General features: G+C 42.1%; 3 protein-coding genes across 6 annotated transcripts; 2 read left to right on the top strand and 1 right to left on the bottom strand.

Moving 5' to 3' along the window:
* The first annotated feature begins 2,012 nt into the window (after positions 1-2,012).
* LOC125738803 (cystatin-like) lies at positions 2,013-4,111 on the top strand. The gene is made up of 3 exons (XM_049008163.1): positions 2,013-2,298; positions 3,320-3,430; positions 3,768-4,111. The coding sequence occupies exons 1-3, from the start codon at positions 2,092-2,094 to the stop codon at positions 3,843-3,845; spliced, it is 396 nt and encodes a 131-aa protein (XP_048864120.1). The 5' UTR covers positions 2,013-2,091; the 3' UTR covers positions 3,846-4,111.
* Positions 4,112-6,278: 2,167 nt separating this feature from the next.
* On the top strand, positions 6,279-9,202 carry si:dkey-76k16.6 (uncharacterized protein LOC566817 homolog). 4 transcript variants are annotated; one of them, XM_049009545.1, is made up of 6 exons: positions 6,283-6,667; positions 7,513-7,629; positions 7,727-7,837; positions 7,945-8,053; positions 8,185-8,311; positions 8,459-9,202. In XM_049009545.1, exons 2-6 carry the CDS (start codon positions 7,555-7,557, stop codon positions 8,859-8,861), a joined length of 825 nt encoding a protein of 274 aa, XP_048865502.1. In that variant the 5' UTR covers positions 6,283-6,667; positions 7,513-7,554; the 3' UTR covers positions 8,862-9,202. The 4 variants fall into 4 exon arrangements, with proteins under 4 accessions (XP_048865499.1, XP_048865498.1, XP_048865502.1 ...); XM_049009542.1 differs by having other exon boundaries at positions 6,279-6,667; positions 8,188-9,202; XM_049009541.1 differs by having other exon boundaries at positions 6,281-6,667; positions 8,185-9,202.
* A 4,216-nt stretch (positions 9,203-13,418) lies between these two features.
* Positions 13,419-14,903, bottom strand: LOC125739440 (protein PET117 homolog, mitochondrial). Its single transcript, XM_049009561.1, has 2 exons — positions 14,742-14,903; positions 13,419-14,287 (listed from the first exon to the last, which is right to left on the bottom strand). Exons 1-2 carry the CDS (start codon positions 14,835-14,837, stop codon positions 14,144-14,146), a joined length of 240 nt encoding a protein of 79 aa, XP_048865518.1. The 5' UTR covers positions 14,838-14,903; the 3' UTR covers positions 13,419-14,143.
* Positions 14,904-15,403: the final 500 nt, after the last annotated feature.

Raw genomic sequence — 15,403 nt, 5'->3', positions numbered from 1 at the left:
TGCTCCCCGGGCAGAGTGGGGTCCACAACCCAATCCTGTTAAAAAAATACTACCAAGCAAACAAAGTATTGCAGAATTAGTATTTTAACTTTATTCTAAGTGGAAACAAACATATATTTATTATAACGCTACACTGGTTATAATGAGCATGCATACAAATTGCAAGGTAGCTGATAAAAAATGACAATATATTCCATGAACACCTCTGCAAAAAATTTGAAGTAACATGGAAATGATACAATCCTTAATTTACCATTTGCACAAGTATATGTACTACAAGTACAACTACAGGTACAACTACAAGTACATCTACAAGTACAACTTTCACATACCCCATTTCGTCCTCCTTTTGAGACATACAGAAATTGGTGAAGTGCCACAAAATGATAGCAAAGACAAGGGCAATCTCTGATCCCATTACTGCCATAACTCAAAAACTATTTTTTTAAATATCTTTATTAGGTTTCTCATAGCTGAGAACAAGAAGCACAGTGTAACTGCATTAGTCCCAATCATTGATTACTAACCATGCCCAAATCTATTCAGTTTGGAAAATTAAATTGAAAAGACGTGATTAATTTCATGAGGGTCTGAAACAGAGTAAAATATTGGTGATTTGATTTTGGGGATTAATCTCACAGTGCTAATGCGCATGTCTGGCTCACCAAGAGCATCTCTGCTTCGACGCTAAATTCAAGAAAGTGCTGCTTATGGTATGTAAAAACTGTCTCTCAAGTTGAGAGCAAATCATATTCAGATTGGAGTTGAATGCGTCTTTTATACAAATCTGGAGAGTGGCGGAGTACTGGTTTTAAAAAGCTTATCTGACATGTCAATCTAGTTCAGCTATTTTTACTAGGGGAGAAATTAGATAACTTGTCCATGAATATAAGCTTTAACAGTCTCCTAAAGAACGCAGCTGCTATCCTCGGGCATGTTATTTGTCTCAAAAAAACTTATTTCAGATAAAAGAAAATCATTAAATGTATTAAATGCGGGCTGAATCGCCGTTGTTTATACGGTGTCACTTTTCGGGGAGACCTAATGTCTACGGTGTCATACGATGCGGGACGAGAGCAAGTGCACTGATCTAACGAAAGGGTGTTTATTAAGTATTTAGTAAAAGGAATAAAGACTTGAAAGTAATTGGATCACAGGGGATCACAGGCTGGGAATCTAGGCAGGGCACGGGCAACAGGCAGGCTTGGGAATGAGGGTCAGGTGGACGTGGTGTGACATCCAATAGTGTGGGCATGGTCAGTAATGACGACTGTTGTATAAAAGGAATATGCTGCATTTGTGACTGGATGTACATCTGCACGGGCGCGATATCGGGGCGGCCAACACTAAGGGGCGGCCAAGTCCATGCGTGAATCTCAATACCAAGAATGCAAAGACCGTACTTATGGTCTTGGAAAGACCGTACTTGCCAACTTGCCTTCCAAGAACGAATTTGGTGTCCAATAAATAAATGGATTGGTCTCATTTGTCACGTTTATAACAAATACAACTTCATGAAAATCATAATTTATAATAATTTCAAAAATTCATAATTTATTCAGAATCGTATCACTAAACTATTCTGTATTACACCTACGGTATGTCTGTCTTCCCCATAGCGTACTGTATGCATACTCTATATATAGTGTCTTGTATGTGTACATTACATCGTTTCTTTTTTCATTTGTGCATTTGTAAAGTTGTATTGTTCTACGGTTGTTTTATGTACTCTTTATGTACAGTACGCTGTTATACAGTTATCTTACGTACAGTTTACTATATTTAATATAATGCGCTGTTGATAGGAAATCGTGACCAAATGCTTTCAGTCACTTGTTTACCGGTGCTAGCGATGTGACAACAAAAGTGATTTGATTTGATTTGTGGCTCTTGACCTCTCCAATATGGCGGACGCGGAGACGCAAAGCGGCGCCTTCCAACATTGGCCAATGAGCAGTCGTATATATATTTACGAGCCACGCCCACTCACTGAAAAAGACAAGTCACATGACTAGAATGTTTATATACCCTCAGCAGCGAACGGTATTTGTTTGTTTTATGCTCCTAGACTAAAACGGTGTAAAGGGGAAAATGGGCTTTTCTTGGAAAGCAGTAGGGCTCTTTCTCGTTGCATTTGTAATGGTGGCGAATGCCACTCTTGTTGGTGGGCCGATAGATGCGAATTTGAATGACCCGGGGGTGAAAGATGCCCTTCAGATGGCTGTCTCGGAGCACAACAAGCGGAGCAACGACGCCTATCTCAGAGAAGTGTCAAGCGTAATCAAGGTCCAGAAACAGGTTTGTAGTCGTTAAAATGTCTTTTCGTCCTCTATTCTTTGTATTATTGTATTAATGGCATGCGTCATCAGTAATGAGTTTTAATAGTTATTCAGCCATAGGAATTAAATTAATGTTAATATTTCATTTCTGATTTACTTTAGGGTTGTATTAATTTTCCATAGCTTTAAACAAAGATGCATGGTGTGTGAGGTCGCTACATGCGTCGTATGCAGTGGGATGCTATTGTTAGGGCTAATTCGTTATGTAACGCATCAGTGCAGCCGCCATTAAACTGAATAAATCTGTAAGAAAATGGCAGCCGTTTAAACCTGAAAATAAAAGCAATGCAGATAGGCCTTTGTGTTTGTTTAAAATAGAACTTTTATTTTAGCAGTTAGGCCAAATATGTTTTATTAATAATATTTGCAGTTGTAGGGTTTCGTTTTTTGTTTACACTCTCGCGTAAATCGCTCATACGCCAATTTTATTTCGCGTCCGCCCGATTAACATCTACGTGATGTAACGAGGTCGGCTAATTTCCCATACTCGATTCACCATTTGATCTCTTTGTATATTGACTTTTTCAGAAATCAGTTCATAGATACATTTACTATGGTTCATTTTTAGCTTTTTTGGACTTCAGTTAACACGAATTAGGTGAAATGTTCAGTCAATGTTTTTCTCTGCATTTCTCTATAAGTACCGAGTGATTATAATTTTTTTTTTTATGTTGACCACATGACTTCCTCTACTCATTTCTGGGATTCGTACCTGACGTTAATTTGCATATTAATTATTCCCGCATTAAAATTCCTGAAAACGAGTAATCCGACTTCGTTCCTGTGGGAAATGTATCTATCCGTCTTACCACCGCGTATCCAGATCAGGGTCGATGGATTGAGGAAAATAATTCGCTTACATTAAAGCGGAATTAAACGTAAGATCTGCCTAAAAGCAGCTTAAATGAACTGTGCTTTTAATCAGAGGTGCTTTTTTTGACATATTCCTTAATTTCTTTAATGTACTCCCCCCTCCCCAGGTTGTCAGTGGCATTAAGTACATTTTCAGAGTGAACATGGGCCGAACCGCTTGCAGGAAAGACGGTGCTGAGTCGTCATGTGCAGTACATACTGACGCAGACCAGGCAAAGGTAAGGAACCCAATTCCTCCCCACAAACACACCCCTAAACACCAAAGCATGCATTTACATTACTGCGGCTTGTCATGTTCCTCCTTGGGATGGTTTCTCCCCAGTGACATGAATTTTAACGTTCAATTCACATCAGGACTGCGGCTAGGAGCCCCTAAGTGCCTAAATCAATTCATCTAGTGCCGAGTCTCCCTGAGGCTTTTATTGATGCACATATAATGTGACTCTTGTATGTGGATTGGCTTCATGTAATGCTGAAGCGGCATCCTTTCAGCAAGTCTGTTGATCTATCAGCTGATTACAGTACTCTTTAACTGCAGCGACTTTCTTCTTCCAGGCCTACGTTTGCACTTTTGAGGTGTGGAGCCAGCCCTGGATAGGAAGCATCAAGCTGCTGAAGGAGGACTGCAAGTGATGAGCTGAGTGCTCCCTGGATCTGCTACCCCTCAGCTAACCCTCTGTACCTGCAGTTAACATCTGCTATTTTTAGTATTTTATCCTTGCACTTAGCTTATTTTTTTCTAGCATGATGATGTGTGTTGGATTTTTTTAGGCAGGTTTCCTTTTTAGGGATTAAAAATGTAATACATATTTACCATGTAACAATGTAACAGTCATAGGACTAATTGACGTTTCAAGCTATGCAATCGTTACATTTAATAAATGATTCTTAAAACATCATATTTGCCTGTTTGTTTTTCACAAGTTTTAGTGATCCTTTGCCATAAAGGGGTTAAAGTAAGTCACTGGTTTGTCTTCCCCCCCTCTTGTGAAATGGGGGGTTGTTCCTCATCTCCATTTAATAGTCTTCCCATTGGAATCGACTCCATTGCACTTCGCCTTGCTGTGTTCCAACTTACTCTCTCCCTGTTAAATTAGTTTTTCCTTGTACATGTACTGTTATATAATCTTTCCATGTTACAAAGGAAACTTGTTCCACTTGTCTTGTATTTTCATTTATAGTTCACTCAATTTTCAGTGCTTAAGTATTAAAAATTCTGCAGTTTATGAAATAAATCAAAAATTGGTTAAAAAAAAAAAAACGTGTGGTGACGTGGTATATTCTCGTGGTCTTCAGTGCAAGCGAGTATGGGATATACTGTAGAATTCCTCAGTTAGCTGGATAACTTAAACCAAATGGAAAGCTGTCCAGTAGGAGGTGAGGTACGTGACATTCCCATTGGACAGTCCCTACATCAGGCTTAAGTTTAGGGGCAGCATGTGGCTCAGTGGGCTAAGCCTCTGTCCTTGTGACCAGAAGGTCACTAGTTCAAGCTTGGCCACGGTAAGTGTGTGGGTCCTTGTGCAAGGCTCTTAACCCCCAGCTCCCTGGGTTCTGTGATGGGTGGCTGCCCCTCGTGGCCCCACAGGGATCAATAAAGCATTAATTATCTGGCTGATGGAAAATATCCTGCTTCATGGAACGCCTCCGCAGCTCCAGCTGTGGCAGAACATCAAAGGCTGTTTTCACTAAGGGAAGGACCATTTTCCTTATGGCACAGCACCACGTATTCTTAAATTTGGATGTAATTTACCATCAGGCAGGAGGGTTAGGCCTCCTGCATCATGAGCCCCCCCCCCAACCTCCATGCATCCCCATATCATCAGGACTAGATCCTCTGGGCACCAGGATGCCCCCAAGGACCACATGAGTCGCACATGGACCTGTTCTAAAAATAGCACAACTCATCATTGAGCAGCCTCTAAAATTTAATTTCATCTTGTTGCTATTCTTCTTTAATCACATTTTCATTTATATAGATTTGAAAAATGACAATATATAAAAAATAATTATTTAAAACATGTTTGTTATACATGAAGTTTAGACAAGTTTAGGAGGGTGCTGCAAACTGGTAGCCCTTCGTATGGCTCAGTATCCATGAAGTAGCTCTCGGTTTCAAGAAGGTTGGTGACCCCTGGTCTAGGCTTAGGAACAGCATCTTCCGCGATGCTGACACTGACAGTCTCTGCCTCCCACTGATCCCACAGCCCCCCATCTCAGACTGGACTGTCACTTTACAGCCAACACTCTATTTTATATTTATCGTCCTTTTTACATTCTTATTATTTTTAATTCCATTCTTTAAATATTACCTCTCTCTATTTTTTGTACAGCACATCCGAGGAAACACATTTGAGATGAGATGAGATGAGAACCCTTTATTGCTGTTGCAATACACCATGTCACTAGTCACAAGTACCAGCGAAAAAACTGGCCATCAACCAGAGCATACATATACACAAACATCACAGTAGGGGGAGACAGGTCGGGAGACAGGGGCAAACAGAGAGTAGAAAAAGAACCAGAATAACATGAGGAGAGAGGAGGAGAATAGTGGGGAGTACATTGTAGGAACCGAAAAAAACACCTCAGCAACATAAGCACATGGTCAAGGGGAAAATGGAAAAGGGGTGGTGGAGGTAGTCCAGCATAGACAAACAGCCATCCGGTCCTGCAGCCACGAGGGCGCTGGTCACAGACCCGCCTGTTCACGCTGGGGGTATGAAGCGGCGAAGGCACGGTGTGTTGCACGGTGAAGAATTGCACGGTGTGTTGATGTGTAGGAATGACAATAAACAATTGAATATATTGAATCTACTGGAAACACGCATACTCCCAACGTACATGGTAACTATTAACTGTGTGGAAGGGTTAAATGGTGAACCTTAATACAAGTGTGAAAGAGCCACAAGACGCACTGTGATCCCATCTCTCATACCACTTGCCGAGGAGATCCGAGACGCATTTGACCATATGCTTTCAGTGTAATCGCTGCAGTAAATGTGCTGGGCCAGTAAACTGAACACGTGGTCAGCCGGACACCTCGGACACGCAAATACAAACGGCTGTTTACCCATAACCCGATCGTCCAAGCCGCTGATCAGTACGCTTCGTTTGGGTTTCCAACTACACGGAGGCAAATTATTAAATAGCTAGCAACGCCACTATAGTACCCTCAAAGTACAGGCGTAAATCAAGCGCTGTAAATATTTTGTTGAACGATCTGCATGATTGACAGGTTCGTTCGGCGACGTGCGGCGTGCCAGGTTGCTGGGGGCCGGGCTAGATATCCACCCACGCCTCTCCGTAGGTCGGTGCAGGTCGCGGCGAGACATGCTTGAAATTTCCTTGACTTCTTGTTGATCTAACGAAGGCATCCTGCAGATGACAGGCGAAAGGGTGCAGATCCGCGAAAAAAATAGACGGACCGACTTCTCTATCGCGAGACTCTCAAGGTAGCGTAAAGAACCCCCCCTATTTATGTTGTTCATATGCATATTTGCAGTCGTTTAAAAAAGAGGTTTACAGAATGTAACTAAATAATCAGGCTTGCGGTTAAGACCTTGCTTTGTTTTTCGTTTCATACGTATTCGAAATCGGACGTTTTGTTGTTATGAGTAATATGTATTGCTCTCTTCAGAATAACATAATAATGTCATAGTTACAGTGTAACGTTTCGTTAGCGTACTCTACCTTTCAGATAAAAGTTTAACCTTCGATCCGACCACACTGAAATAATCTTAAATTATTTAAATGAGATGTGCTTTCTAAAGAACATATATTTTTTTACGTTATTAAAAACATAGAAATCGCATTAAAATGGTATTATATCATAACAGTATAATGTTTAACATAACAGAAATACATACATTGATTATTCGTTCGTTTCGTCACACACGCGTGTCACATGACGCATTATGTCGCCCCCTATGTACTTCCACAGCTGAATAGCAAATTCACAAATTCAGTCCATGAGACTTTCCATCAATGAACTAAAGCCATACTTCCTCATTGTGGACTGTATTGGGAACCAAGACCCATTCGTTACATTTTCAAAACTCATTCCACAGACCATAGAAGTCATCTCGACAATATATCCCACAGACTGAGTGAATTTAGAAAATGTGTCTTAGAATTCTTTTATCCTTTGTCAGTCCATTGTGAAAATTACCCATACGAACCGCAGCCTCTGGGTCTTGGTGTTTATAAACACCCTCTGTCTGGTTTTCAGTATTTTGTTCTGATATTGTACTTTAAATTCCTTTTCGTAACTTGCAATACATCATCTTCATTTTCTCAGGATAGAGGTTCAGTTTTATGATCACTGAGACATCAAAGGAAAATGAAGGTGCTTACCAAGGCTCAGATGACGGAAGCAGCAAAAGTCCTGGAGACCTTCCTGCCCCAGTCCCAGCAGGTGAGTCCGTGGCCAAACTGGTCATAGAGTGACATGTTCATTGGTCTTTGAAAAGCATTAAAATTTGGATAATGATAGTGATGTATTGGTGTTCTAGGTTTATGGACACCTTCTGCAAATGAGCAGAATAAGATCTTTCCCTCTGGACATTGCAGTGGATACCTGGCCTAATTTCGCGGCAATAATTTGCAAGCCAAGAGTTGAGACGGTACTACAGTCAGCGTGTGTTTAGTGCTTGTGTTTTGTTTGTGTCTTTCATTTGTGATGCTGACTTTTTTGCTTACTCGTTCACTGATGAAGGTCTCCTGATTGCAGGAAGGAGATCTCTTCAAAGACTCGAGTGTCTTCACTAAAGATGGAGCCTCCTTAAGGAAAATCTTGGCAGAACCAGCCATCGTCAACTGGGGAAAGTTTTTCTGTCTCGGTACCTGGCTCAAATGTGTAACTTTTTCACCCCTCTGAACTTCCTGACCCTTTGTATAAAAGCATTTGCTTAATAAATGTAATCTTTCTTTGTGTGGCTCTCTCCCAGTGACGTTTCCCTTTGCACTCCAGCAGCCGATCTGTCACTGGAGGCCGTCTTAAAGGAGGAGGCTGAGCGTAGGGGGGTGTCATGGAAACGTGTGACGACATGTTACATGCTGAAACTACAATGTGTGAGTCATCTTCCCACAGTGGACAGGTACAGTAGCACTACCATGGGTGCAAGTATGCCAGAACCTGGGTGCATGTTCCAACACAGGCTTCCAACACACCTGTACGCCACATCCTTTCATGGCTGTCTTGGGATGGCTTTCAAGGCTGATGCCATCTTCTGGCTCTTTCCCAGTGCACTGGGCCTCAGGATTTCCTCCCTCGATGAGTCTCATGTGGACCTGGTGAACCGGAGCTGGAAGTTTGGAGCTGGAAAGCACAGCGTCAGCATGATCCAGGGCATGATTCGACACTTCCCCTCCTGCTGTCTGCAGGATGGGGAGGGCCGGGCCGTTGCGTGGATCCTCACGTACCCTTCGGGGTGCATGGGAATGCTCTACACGGTGCCAGAGCACCGGGGCAAGGGCTACGCCAAAATCGTGATAAATGCGATGTCGCAGAGGCTCCACAGCGAGGGCTACCCCGCCTACTGCTTCATCGAGGAGGAGAACAAGCTGTCGTTCAGACTGTTCAAAGGTCTAGGCTTCACTGAGGACCCTACATACAGAGTAGCCTGGTTTACCTTTAATCATTTATGAAGTAAGACAAAAAAACGAACAAGCTAAATCAATTAAATCAGTCGATCATAAACAAGCATTTTTTATAAACCACTCATCGCTTAATTACTTGAAATTTTGTAGCATTTGAAGAACAATATAAAGTCACGTGGGAAATTACAAGGATTTTGGTTTCCTGTATCAATTTTAATGTGCCAGATAGATTTTGTGATGCTAATCCCTGGAATAACGGTAACGCTTTATTTGATGGGGCACAAAAACTAAGTGGTGCCTTAGTTACTACTGAAGTACAAATTCTGAATAAATATAGTAGTTTTGTGAAATAAAATATGTCATGATTCATTAATGATGAGCAAACATGAGATCGGTATTTGACTTGCGTTGTTCCTTCAGTAATTCCTTAGTACTTACTGTTCTACAACCTTGAGTTCGCCTGTGAGGTGGAGTCTTTAAGACCTGAGCCCCTTCATAAACCCTCTAGATTGTTGGCCAGTTGCGAGTACATTTTTCCACAAATGAAAGCTAGATAATCTTTGATTTTTCTGAAAAGGCTGCACCATTGTTGGTGTATGTAGAGGTTTGTGGGAGGGAGTTCCTGGAAAACATTGCCTGAATTCTTAGAGTGCAGCTGACCTTTCCAAAGTGTTTATCGCATGTGAATAGTTTTGGTTTTGTTCTAGAAAACAATAAGTTTCAAGTGGATGAAGCTGTTCACATGCGCAAACAGCTTGATCTGGGTCCTCAGATTTTACCAGATTCTTTGAAGGGCTGCTAAACCGATGCCAGAGAAATTAACATTTTTTTAAAAATAACGTGTGCTTTTTCAAAAATGTAATTGATATATCACACGAGTCTTTGTCATGCCGCTGTCGGCCATGAAAAACCTATGAATGCAATTACCTCATTGTTGTGATGCTCGTTTGTGTTCTCGTGGTCTTCTAGCACGGATGCGGTATATCCTGAAAGAGTCCCACACAAGTGACATCAAAACTTAACAAAAGGGTCAAACTAACTGAGCCCACAACAAATGTGAATGTCTGACATGAGTCACGATTCCATGTTTCCGTTGTTTTCAAACCATGTTCGGAAATTAAAAAAAAAAAAAACATTCAAAATAATTTTAAGCAGAATTTAAAGTTTCTCAGGCTTGAACCAAGCTTGTTTTTTATGCTTCTGTCAAGTTTATCATATATTGTAGCATATTTTCAAACGAAAAAAAGTCAAAGTGCTTTACAGAAAATGAAATGCGAAATAAAATCCATACTTAAACGGACATAAAATATTAAAATTAAAAACACAAAACGTTTAAAAACAGATATTAAAAGTGAGAAAGTGCTGGCCACATAAATCATTAGAATTAGGTGAAATCATGTGAAAATCATGTCAAAGTAGAAGAGTATGGAACCGTTTTCAGTAAGGACTTAAAAGTAGTAACATCTGAGGCATTTTTACGTTCACTGGTAGGAGTTACGGAAGGAGTTACAATCCTGGCGGGACCATTTGTTTGATGGACTTTCAGGGAGAACCTGCCAGGAGACCATTACAACAGACCAATCAACTGGAGATAAATGCATGCATGCCTCTGATTCTGGCTACATCTTTAAGATAAATAAATGACACTTTATAGCTTCAACAACCACAACGAAGCTAACGTCCTCATTTATTTAACATTTTTAACTTGTTCTGTAGTCTTTAAATTCCTATTGCCCAGAAAAGTTTTTAATTTGAGACTATTCTGTCATTTCTCAGACCACAGATGCTGACCCGCTGGGCTGAGCTGTACCACAGCGCATTACACCCCGCTGACATGCTTGATCTTACCTCATTCCTCCCCCCCCCCCCCCCCCCCCGGCAATCACAGCTGCACAAACAGCCCAGCTGGGGGCCTGACCAGCACCCCCAAAATCCCACAACATCCAGCTGAAAATACCTCCTTCGGAGAAAAGGGGCCCACATACAGGACAGAGGAGTAGCAGCTCTGTGGATTTGTAGTTAATAATTTAAATTATTTTACTCAGTATCTTTTACACAGCTGAGTATTCTACTGGTGCGATTTGGTTAAGTACCTCAGGTTTTAACATGAGAGTCCTCTTCAGAACTAAGCCAGAGGCTGTTATCTGACCGCAAGCTTTTCTTTGACGCGTATATGTGTCTTATAGGAAAGTGAGATAGGAGAGGCCAACGCTAAAGAATTCCAATGTACAGCCTGTACCAGTTACCACTGGCTTCCGTCCCAACTAACAACTCGTACGTCAAAATAGATGTATGTTGGAAGGGGATAATCACGCTGCCTGGGAGATGCGCGCGAGGCTGAGATGGTCCAATGTACTGGTGGGCTCACAAGTGAGTAAAAAAAAAATCTGTTGAAACAAAATTTAGTTAGACTCCCCATAAAGTTTTCCTCTGCTCACATGCACATCCCTTCGTGTACTGCTTAGCATATAGCAGACCTATTCAAATCATGCTCCCCAAGGGCCCAGCACTGATTTTGCAGCCTCCCCTTACCTGTGAGCCAGGCGTGAAGTCTCTGGCCAATCAGAATCAGTAATTATTAACCTAACTAACTGGGAGAACTGAAAACAAGGCCTGGATTTGGAATCGTGGGCTAGATTTGAATAGGGGGGGGGGGGGGCATATAGTATCAATCTGATTGAAGCCCTAAGCTAAGTACCAGTATCAGAATGAGAATTACTTTATTAATCCTCGTGGGGACATTCTATTACATTAGAAAAGCAAACTCCTGATGAAAATCAAAGATTTAGGAATGTTATGTACAGATGATAGAAGAGATTTAGATAGAACTATAGAACAATAAAGTAATTAAAAGTAAAATAACCAATAAAAATAAAACCTATAGCAGGAATTATAATTAACATTGGCGTATATTAAACATAACTTGCATAGTACCTGGGTTATTACAGCAAACGTATACACCGTATACATGGTTATTTAAGGTGCTTATGTTTGTGATTTGAGTGATCAGATATGCGAGTTAAACAGTTTTATTGTGACCAGCAGGAATGATTTCCTGTGTCTGTCATGACCAATCCGTTACCATTCCATGAGCTGAAAGTGTGTTCTGGTTTCATCGTGACAATTTCAGCTAAATTATCTCCAGACCTAAAAACCAAAACTGCACACACACTGCGGATTCCTCTCACAGGACAGAAAACATTTCGAGGCTCCGTGGGAGTAAGCCATTTTGCTGCTTCATCATTTTGGTCAGAGGTTTCTTTTAAGCAATGGGAACGATTCTTTAATGTTAAAGAGGGTTTGGTTGCCCTGAATAAGGCCAGCTGAGCACAGAGTGCTGTAGCTAAGTAGACACCCACACCACAGGAATTCCAGCTTCAAAGGTCGCTTTGGTTTGCAGTGTGCAGCCTTTCCAGCTCCCCTGAAAATGCCAACCGGCCCAGTATCACATGGGAAGGTTAGCACGCAAATTCTTCCTTAACCCCCGGTCAGACCTCACTTTCCACACCACCCTCCTTCTGCCCCGGGGAGAAGGGCAGAACTTCACTGATGCATAATAAGCTGCAGAAACACCAGCTGCAGTCACATAGAGGTCTGGTTCTCCTGGGGATATGAGTGACGGTCACGACAGCAGCACTGACTTTGGACTCATGAATGAGTGTCAGCCAGATTAGAAATAGGGAAATACACAATGGTGGCTTTATATTATCTGAACAAATGTGAGAGAATCCATTCCCTTTTATCTGCACAACCAACGGAATCATCTATTTTATTGGTTTATTATGTGAACCTGTGACGGTACATTCAACCCAGTCCCCTTGTGAAAGTAATGGCGTCTCGGGAAACAACACCAATATCATTCTGCCTTTAACCACGGGACACTCAATCCTCAGCATGTAATACTCCAGTGCCCCAGCAATACAGAACTGTAAGCTTTCCAAGTCACTGTACAATGCCGTGCTTGTGCCCAGGTTGGAAATACACCAGAACACTGCCCTTTCCCAGGCCAGGGCTCCCAGAAACCACAATTTACTTAAGCTCGCAGCACGATTGCACACCTTTCCCCCAAGACTTCAGTACCTGGAAAATTAGGACTTCAGTTGTGTAATCCCTCCCCACCCAAGGCAAACAAGAAATAACACAGTACCCTTTTCATACGGCCTCTGCGGTTTTATTTGATGAGAAGCTACATCTAGCTCAAACTGTACTTTCACATGTCTGAAGTCTCCTGTACCTTCGGATTATGTTTCTCAGCCAGTGCCTTCAGTAGAAGATTAGTGTCAGGAGCTCCTTAGCACCACTAAGGAACAAAAACCGCCAAGGGGGACTTAAACTAGTAACCTTCTGGCTACGAATCCATCTGTGCTACATGCTTCCCCATTAGCTGTAATCAAACAGACAGTGCATGTCATAGGCATGATTATGCACACACATCATCAGCTTATTAGAGAAGACGCTTATGAAGCAATTACTGCTTCAAATATTTTGTAAGGCTGCTTTAAAACTGACAGAAGATCCAAAATGTTAAGATAATGCCTGAACCTGTGAAGCAGTAAACTTAAGGCATTATATAAAACTCTGCTTGAGTCATAAAACTGCCACAACTTTATCATAATGATTGACAGTGGTTAAACTTTAATTGAACTGTATAATTTAAATGAACATCAACAGCATGTCAGAAGAAAAGCACAAACAGACTGTGTGCTATTGTCCACATCAGGGTTCCTGTGAGGAACAACGTGATGGAATTAGTTCATTATTCACACTGAAAATGGGTGTACATCCTCATAGACTAATGGTGGCTTTCGCGGGCCTGCTTTTGCAAGAGGGTCTAGCTACAGACGTCTGTAGACTGGAGCTACACCAGAAGTACGTCACCTCCACAGGACACACGTGATCTTTAAGGACGGAAAGTGGAGCTCCAGTTAGGGTTAAGGCTAGGGTTTATTCACAGTAACAGAGTTGAGATCACGTGTTTCCCGTGGAGTGACGCATTTCCGGTAGATCTCCACTCTACAGGCCTCTGCAGCTGAACCCTTCTTTGCTTTCGCGTCACATTCATGTCCCTTGCGCCCCCTGGAGGCCAAAGTGAAAATCGCCATCTGGTCTCACGTGCAGCTCAACGACAAAACACCATGAAAGACAAGATACTCTACAATATCCTCCAGCATAAAAACATACAATACGAAGTACGGAAACCTGCTCATCTCGTGGAGCATAATCCACTTTGTATGAAACAGTTTGTGGCTAAAATCCATTCAGTACGTTTATGCAGTCACGCTCCCGAACAGAACACCCAGCCCCCCTCCAGCATTCTCAGGCATCCACATCTAGGGTCCTTGCGATGCAGCTGCACCTCGATCACGCTCTGTCTCCAGCCGTTTGGTAAGGATGATCTGCTCCTCCAGCTGCCGCAGGTTTGCTTTCTTTCGCTCCAGTCTCTCCAAGTCTCGGACGACTCCCTCTCGAAGTCTCTGGCAAAACCACGATTACAGCATGTGGCACTTAGAATTGAGCTACTGCCCTTGATGTGCCATTAATTTCTTTGCCGTAATAAGTTCCAGTAATGGTTTTCAAGCCAGTCACATCTGACACTACCGTTTGGTGTTACGGCGTCTGTGCACAACTGCCTCTTTATTAGTTTTGATATTAAAGTCCAGGATAAAGAAACTAAAACATTTTAAACTCTTGCCACTTTACAGTTTAAAATGGTGTGACAGGGTTGGCATTGTAAAGCATTTTCCTGAGATTGTCACCGTTTCACCTTGTGAAGGAATGTAGCGCACTGTGGTCTGATAATTTAGCCGGAAAATCCCATTACGCCACCGAATAAATCAGGTGCTGTTTGCTTGGATATCATACAGAAATGGGCCAAAACAGGCAACCCGATAACACTCAGATGCGCTGCTAATGTCGGTGGTTATTTACCGCTCTCTCCCAATTCTGCTTGACATGCACGCCAAACACAGTTGCTATGGTGAGACCAACCGATACACCCAGGACCACTTTGGAAGCCGTGGACATGGTGAGACTCCACTCTCCTCCGGCGACGAACGTGGATTTTCAGCTCTGCGTAAACCGTAACGTGGACTCGAAACGTGCTACGTCACACACCCGGAGAGGATCGTTTCTCAGGCCAAACTAATCGACTACCGACTTCATCGAGTCACTCACATTCAGCATCTCGATTCATAGTCAAGTGCTACACTATTCATCACCCAAGTCCAGGGGCGCCGCTAAGGGGGGGAAAGTTGGGACAATTCTAAGGGCCCACGCCCTTTAGGGGCCCCTAGAGATCTGAATGGGTGTGGTAGGGGGGGCCCAACCTCATATTTTGTCATAGGGCCCAAGATTGCTAGCGGCGCCCCTGCCCAAGTCAAATATTTAACGTCGTGTATTAATAAATTACATACTGCACCTATTACCACACAGTACAATTAAAACAGTAAGCAAATAGCATCATGAGTTTGATGTTGAGATCCTCTGTTCAGTTTTCCCTTAATTTATCAAAACTTTATTGAAGTCAAAGTCCTCAATGAAAAAGGAGAAAATTTATTCTCTCTATTTATTATTTTTTAACTTGAAACATT

This window comes from Brienomyrus brachyistius, chromosome 3, assembly GCF_023856365.1.
Source record: "Brienomyrus brachyistius isolate T26 chromosome 3, BBRACH_0.4, whole genome shotgun sequence".
Classification (NCBI taxonomy): domain Eukaryota; kingdom Metazoa; phylum Chordata; class Actinopteri; order Osteoglossiformes; family Mormyridae; genus Brienomyrus; species Brienomyrus brachyistius.
This window is presented reverse-complemented; position numbering and strand designations above follow the sequence as displayed.